This window comes from Octodon degus, unplaced genomic scaffold, assembly GCF_000260255.1.
Source record: "Octodon degus isolate 3935 unplaced genomic scaffold, OctDeg1.0 scaffold00131, whole genome shotgun sequence".
Classification (NCBI taxonomy): Eukaryota; Metazoa; Chordata; class Mammalia; order Rodentia; family Octodontidae; genus Octodon; species Octodon degus.
The window spans coordinates 7,577,291-7,584,780 of record NW_004524707.1 but is presented as its reverse complement, the minus strand read 5'-3'; the positions used below and the strand labels follow the sequence as shown (position 1 = coordinate 7,584,780).

General features: G+C 37.9%; 1 protein-coding gene across 1 annotated transcript in view; it reads right to left on the bottom strand.

Annotated features, from left to right (window-relative positions):
* Lin9 (lin-9 DREAM MuvB core complex component) overlaps positions 1-7,490 on the bottom strand; it is a 77,850-nt gene that overhangs the window by 58,402 nt on the left and 11,958 nt on the right. Inside the window, exons 4-6 of the mRNA XM_004641173.2 lie at positions 7,208-7,312; positions 1,913-2,046; positions 30-189 (exon numbers count right to left, since the gene is read on the bottom strand). Coding sequence (XP_004641230.1) covers positions 30-189; positions 1,913-2,046; positions 7,208-7,312 — 399 coding nt within the window. The remainder of the gene's footprint in view (positions 1-29; positions 190-1,912; positions 2,047-7,207; positions 7,313-7,490) is intronic.

Sequence of the window (7,490 nt, the reverse complement as noted above, 5' to 3'; positions counted from 1 at the left end):
CTTATTTTCTGCCGTTTCTGTTTTAATGCTGATCTGTCTTCCTCAAAAAATGCAGAAGAACATCTCCGTGGTTTTCCCATAAGTCGTCTGATTTTTCCCCATTCCACTCTTGTTAACTTTCTTGTTTTCAAATTAGGAAAAGATTCCTTTAGACATACACAGAAATCATTATCACCTTCAAAAAGTGGTCTGCAAAACAGAAATGGCATTTTATTGGTTATATAATGTGTTATATTCTTAAATGATATAAAATTAAAAGCATGCACTCCAATTTTCCTAATCATATTAATAACAAAATGCTTCTACCCCACTTATATACAAAATAGCCACAAATTAAAGTGCTAAAATTAAATCTTTGCACTTGTGAAACAACTAGTGTGTAAAAGTAATGCACTGCTTGAGATTCAAGAGATACTGATATCTGTTCAATCTCTTACATGGGAATATGTATGAGTCTATTCTCAGGGAGGGTGTCCTGGCCCTGGTATGACAGCTGACAAAGACAAACAAAATCTCTGTCTCAAAGGTAATACCACTACCAAGGACTCTTCTGGCATTAAACTAGTCTTAGAACACTAGAAAACTGTTGAGTGTTAGATTAGGCTTTGGGAATCTCAGAAGAACTCAACAGAGTAGGATACCCTGAAAGCTTTCATAAGTGTATGAAAAACCCATGCACAAAAATAAAATAATTCTATTCATGAGTTTGAGAAAACAGTCTTCAAAAGACATATAAAATAAATATCTTAGACTCAGATATGAATATCTGAGATACACAAGCTTTGGAGTAGGCAGTTGGTTTGGAAAATAGAAGGCAAGTAAAAATAAATATCTAGCAACCAAATACCAATGACAGCATATAAAGATGGATTAGAAATCAAAATCCAGGTGTGGTGGCATATGCCTGTAATCCCAATGCTGGGGAGACTGAGATAGGAGGATCACTATGAATACGAGCTGTGCAGTGAGACCTGCACTACATAAATAAACATATAAAATTAAAAAAAAAAAAGAAATCCAAACTTATACTCAGTAAATTCTATAGTCAAATAAATGGCTTCTAGAGCTGGAGAGATAGCTCAATGGCACAAGCGCCTGCCTAGCAAGTGTAAGGTCTTGAGTTCAATCTCTGGTACCTAAATAAATAAGTAAAAAAGGCTTCTAGCTAAATTTTTATAAATTTATAAAAAGGTAAATTATGCTTAAGTACTAACACCCTACTTAAACATTATGTACAGCTAAAGTACTTAACTACTATATGCAAAATGTAAAGAAGACTACCCTCCTAAAAATTTTCCTGAGTTGTTTTTAACATTACTTAAGTTTGAAATTACACTAGCACTTATGCTACCAATACTGAAATCTCACTCACCGCAAACAATGCTTGTCTTAGGATATCCCTACTGTCATTGTTAATTATAATACTGAAATTATATTTTCATTTAACTTTTTTTTTTTTTTTTTTGGCGGAACTGGGGATTGAACTCAGGTCCTTGCGTTTGCCAGGGAAGCGCTTATTCCACTGAGCCATCTCCCCGGCCCCTGTAGTTTCATTTTAACTTTTCACCATGTTGTATAACTTCTTTCCCAAAGAGGGGTAGTAAAGGTTAAAAATCTGTAAGAAATAGTTAAGAATCAGACTGAAATGAGGAACAGAAAACTGGATTCAACATTGGCCTGAGTGTGTACACCGTTAGCCCCACAACTCAGAACGATCACTTGAATCCAGGAGTTCAAGACTGGCCTAGACAACCCAGCCAGACTTATCTCCACACAAAGGAAAAAAAAAAAAGAAGAAAAAAGAAAAGATAAAGAAGAAAAGAGTGAAGTCAAGAAAAAGATGCAGCTTATAACATTTGAAAAACAAATTTTTGGTTCAAAGAATACTTAGGATATTAGCCACGATACATACTTATCTATATTTGAATAGAACCACTCATATATGCACCATTTATGTGCTTTCGGAAGCTTGAGTAGGTTCCGTAATCGAAAACCAATCTTCTGTGAAGCTTTCTTATCTGGTGTTGACATTGTTGGTGTAAATTTCTATATAATTAAAAAAACATTAATTACAGCTATATTAAGTAAAAATGAACATTTAAAACAATAAATACATTTATAAGAAGGTAAATTATGCTTAAGTACTAAACACCTTGCAGTGATATTCAACATGAAATTTTTGTTGTTTGGCAAACACCGTTCTAGTTATTTTTTACAGTTAAAGCCTCAAATTTCATAACGTATTCTGACAAAGAAAGTAAAATATTTGTCCATACTGGTTCAAACTGCAATATAATTTCAATTTAGGTATGTACGAAAACTTACACGAAACAATCCTAGACTTCGTGGGCTAGAAAAGACCAGAAAGAACTGCTGCACTGGCTCAGTGGTACAGCACTTGCCTGGCCTGCATGAGAGGTCCTGGGTTCAATCCACAGCATTGTAAAAACACACAAACCTGCTGCTATGAAGACAGAGAGAGGGAGTGTGCACACATGCAAGCAAGCACTAGACCCAAGGGTGAATTCTGTACCAAACTGGAGTACTCTAATGCTACTCAAACATTTTAAATCATTGAAGAAAAAGAAAAAACTTCCTAGTATTTTTATAAAGTCAGCATAACAGACACCAAAATCTGCCAAAGTATAATAAAACTTCAAAAAATATTCATGTGTATGGATTGCTAAAATCCTTAAAAATAAAAGGAAAACTAACCAGACAAGCACCATTAAAATATCAAAATAATACTATGCAAGCCAGTACAATTCATATCAAGGATGACCCAGTACTAGGAAATTATCAATGTAATTTGCATTAAGAAATCAAAATAATAAGTCTTCTGACCAATTCCAACAATACTAAAAGCATTTGAACAATACCCCCCAAACCCTCAAGAGGTTAAGGCAGGAGGATTCTAAGTTTGAGGCCAGCACAGATTATTTATTTATTTATTGTTTGTTTGTTTTTGGTACTGGGGATCGAACTCTGGACCTTGTGCTTACCAGGCAGGCACTGAAGCCACTGAGCTATCTCCCCAGCCCCCCTAGAACAGATAATTTAGCAAGACCCTGCCTCAAAATAAAAAAAATAAGGGCTGAAGAGTGTGCTCAGTGATAAAGTACTGTTCTTACTTAACATGTGCAAGGCCCTAGGTTCAAGTCCAAAGCCCTGTTCCCCTACCTCACCAAGAAAAAGAAATGACTGAGAAAAACACAAATTAATAGAAATGAAGCAACAGAGCTAATGTGCTTACAGGAAAATTTAAACTTTATGTACAACTTACATTAGCAAAGAATAAATATCTCAAATAAAAAACCTAACACTCTTAGTTCCTTTCTATTACCAATAACACTATACTATGGAGTGGGTGAATTATAAAGAAATTTATTCCCACTCACAGTTCTGTGGGTCTGAGAGGTCACACTTGGTAAGAACCTTGTGGTGGAGTCCTGAGGCAATACAGGCATCACACAGAGGGTAAGGGAGCATGTGGGTGGGTGCCAAACATGGGTCTGATCTTTCTCCCTCTGCTTATAAAGCCACCAGGAGGCTCAATCAGGAGGCTCCACACATGCCGTGTGTGTGTGTGTGTGTGTGTGTGTGTGTGTGTGTGTGTTACCAGAGATCGAACTCAGAATCTTGCATTTGCCAGGCAGGCATGACAACCCAGTCCTCCAATAGCCTTACATAATCCTAGTCACACCTTTCATGGTTTCACTCTCCTCATACCTCACAGCGAGGACTACAATTTCACAAGACAAGCTATAGGGCAGTGGTGGCTGAGCCTATGGTGCAAGTGCCCCACCAGTCGTTTGTGTCACTGAAAACTCTAAAAGGTTCTCTATTGCTGCCTTAGCAGATACTCAGGCCATATCGAAATCACAGCATTACCTTCTCACCTTAAGAACAGGTGAAACACAGATTGTAGCCTCACTTCATTCCTTACTCTAAAATAATTTAAGATTTAAACATTTTAAAAAATAAAATAAGGAAACATAAGAGAATTCTAAAACCATATAAATTTTAGACTAGGGAACTAGATCTTTCCGAGGATCACATTCAAATGAGTTTCTACATATTAGATTTTTATATATCAGATTTAAAGATAGATGTTTTGTTATATACTGAGTTGGCCAGCCTTTAGGAAAACCAGGACTCTTTGCTGCTTGAAAAGTGTAAACCAGTATACTTTCTTTGGGACAATAATTTGATACTGCTTTAAAAACTCCAAATGTATACACTCTATAATCCAGCAATTTCACCTTTTAGGTATCTGTCCTAGAAAAACACAAAAATATTCAAACACGCTTAGGATGTTTATTACGGCATTATGGTAAGAAAACTCAGCAACTATTTAAATGCCCCCAAATGGAAAATTTTATTTTATTTTACTTTTTTTTTTGTGGTACTGGGGATTGAATTCAGGACCCTGTGCTTATTCTACTGTGCTTATTCACTTATTCTACTGAGCTATCTCCCTGGGCCTGGAAAACTTTATAGTGATACTCTGTAAGTAAGTATTTTACCACAATAGAAATATTTGGGCTGGCCAGATAGCTCAGCAGACTAAAGTGCCTCTTTCAGCAGAGTGCAGTGGCTGGAGTTCGATCCCTGGCATGCCATGCTGGCCTCACCCCCGTGACACAATGAGATAGCCATTGAGACTGGGCGTGGTGGCACGCACCTGTAATCCCAGTGCTTGGGAAGCTGAAAACAGGAGAATCATTACGAGTCTGATATACACAGTGAGATCCTGTACACCCTGTCCTAAATTCATTAAAAATATAATTGTTTGCCTATCTTTATCTGTAACATGGCTAGATTTTTTTTAAAAAAAGGCTTTTGAATCAAAGAATAAAAACAGAATGATGCACAGTAGTTCTTCCCCTAATGTTAGTATTTTTCCCTAATCATGGTATATTTGTCAAAAGTGGTACAACACTATTAATTAGGCTTCATTTGGATTTCACCATTTTTTCATTAATATCCTTTTTCTGTCCAAATTCAGAATACCATATTATAATTAGAAAATTAAAATTTCAATGAAAAATTTAAAACTTGAGGCCAGGCATGGTGGAGTACTCCTGTAATCCCAGCACTCAGAGGCTGAACCTGGAAGAAGGCTACAAGTTCAAGACCAGCCTGCGCTAGTGAGCCCAACACCAGGCTGAATTGAAAAAAGAAAAAAAAAATTAAAGTTAAATTAAAAAAAATGTAAACAAGAGTTGTTTAGCATTAAATAACAACCAAGTAGCCAGGCATGGTGGCTCACACCTAGAATGCCAGCACTCAAGAGGTTGAGGCAGGAGGATAACTGAGTTTGAAGTCAGCTATCTGGGCTATAAATTCAAAGCCAGCCTGAATTATACAAAACCCTGGCTCAACAAAAGAAGAAAAAAAAGTTATCTTAAAAAGAAAATTGGGGGGAGGGGTGTCTTTATTTATTATTATTTTTTTAAATAATGTATTTGGTTGCTGTAGGATCTCACTATGCAGCTCAGACTGGTGGTGGTGATCCTCCTGCTTTCAGCCTCCGCAGCGCTGGGATTATAGGCATGTACCACTACAGCCCCCACTGGGGGTGGGGTTGGCCTACTTGCCTAAGCATGCACTTTAGTCTGCTGAGCTATTTTGTTAGCTCCATTGTGTGTGTGGGGGGGGTGTCTTTTTGAGACAGGGTTCTATTATATAGTTCAGGCTGGCTTTCAACTCACTTTATAACCTAGGCTGGTTTCAAACTTGCATCAATCCTCCTGCCTGAGCCTCTGGAAAGCTGGGATTGCAGGTATGTGCCATCATGCCCAGATATTCTTAAGATAGATAGATAGATAGATAGATAGATAGATACACACACACACACACACATTTTTTTTTAGGGAAGGGTCTACAGGGTGTTCAGGGTCTCACTACTAGATTGGACTTGTAGGGATCTACCTGTTTACAGCCTCCCAAGAGCTGGGATTACAGGCGTGCGTCACCACGCCCAGTCTCAACTGCCATCTCAACCCGCTCCCGGGAATTGAACCCCTTGCTTGCAGGCACTTTAACCTGCTGAGCTATTTAGCTGGCCCTCCTTAAGATATTTTTAACACAAAAAATGCCATGAGTTTTTTCTAGGTAGTGAACCACATTTTTAAATAGGGTATTGGGGGTGGGGGTTACAGTTCAGCAGCACAAGTGCCTGCCTGGCAAGTACAAGGGCCTAAATTCAATTCCTGGTACCCCTCTGATTTTAGGCTATTTCCCTCATTTGCATGAAGTCTTCAACATGATTCCCAATAGTTTAAACATTTTTCCTGCTCTTATTTCTATGCAAAACTCCCAACTGATTCCATATTACTCAATCTATTTGCTTAATGTCCACTACATTCCTTCTTACAGAAGTGACTGGTTTTCCTCTTTGGTTTAAAGTCAGCCAAAAAGAAAACCATGATGCTTTCTAGGTAATTAAAATGGAAGCCAGGGGCTGGTGAGATGGCTCAGTGGTCTCAAGCACCTACTTAGAACAAGCTTAGCAAAGCACAGGGACTGTGGTTCAATCCCCCAGCACCACATGCCAGCTAGCCCCGCCCCCTGGTGGGCTGAGCTGCCCCCCCCCACACAAATAAACAAATAAATAAATAAAATTTTGAAATGGAAGCCGAGCAACAGTACTTAAAGAAAATAACATTTTTTGTTTTGCTTTTTTTTTTGCGGTACTGGGGATTGAACTCAGGACCCTGCACTTGCCAGGCAAGCACTTATTCTACTGTGCTATCTCCCCAGCCCTGAAAAGAACTTATTTTATTTCATTAGTAATATTTTTGGGGGGCCGGGGAGATGGCGCCCCCAAAATATATATATATATATATTTTTTTTTTTTTTTAATTTTAGAGAAGGGTCTACAGGGTGTCCAGGGTCTCACTACTAGATAGGTAATCCACCTGTTTACAGCCTCTCAAGGGCTGGGATTATAGGCGTGCACCACCTCCCAATATTTTCTTGAGACAGGGTCTCATTGTGCAGTTCAGGCTGGCCTTATGCTTACTTTGTATCCCCCAGGGTGGTCTTGAACTCCAGCAATCCTGTCTCAACTTCCAGAATGCTGGGATTACAGGCATGTGCCACCACACCCAGTTAGAAAAGAACTTTTTACACATGCAAAAAAATGCCAACTTTATCATGTTGGTTACTTTTCATATGAAACAAAAGTTCAACACACACATACCTGTGGAACCATTGCAACTCTCTGGTTTCTTTTAGGTGACTTTGTATTTATTTGTCTGTCCTCTTCATCAGAAAAGAGTCGACTTCGCTTTGAATTTCTAAAAGGCTGATAGAAATTTTTTAATTAAAAAGAAATTAAATTTATTCTTGTTTTTGTCCTAAGTACAATTTTATCTTTGTAAAATACAATTGTGGATTATCATCAAACACAAAGTAAAAAATAAATAATCTTAGATAAGATGATAACAGGGCTGGCCTGGGACAAAGGCATTAAATTACTCCAG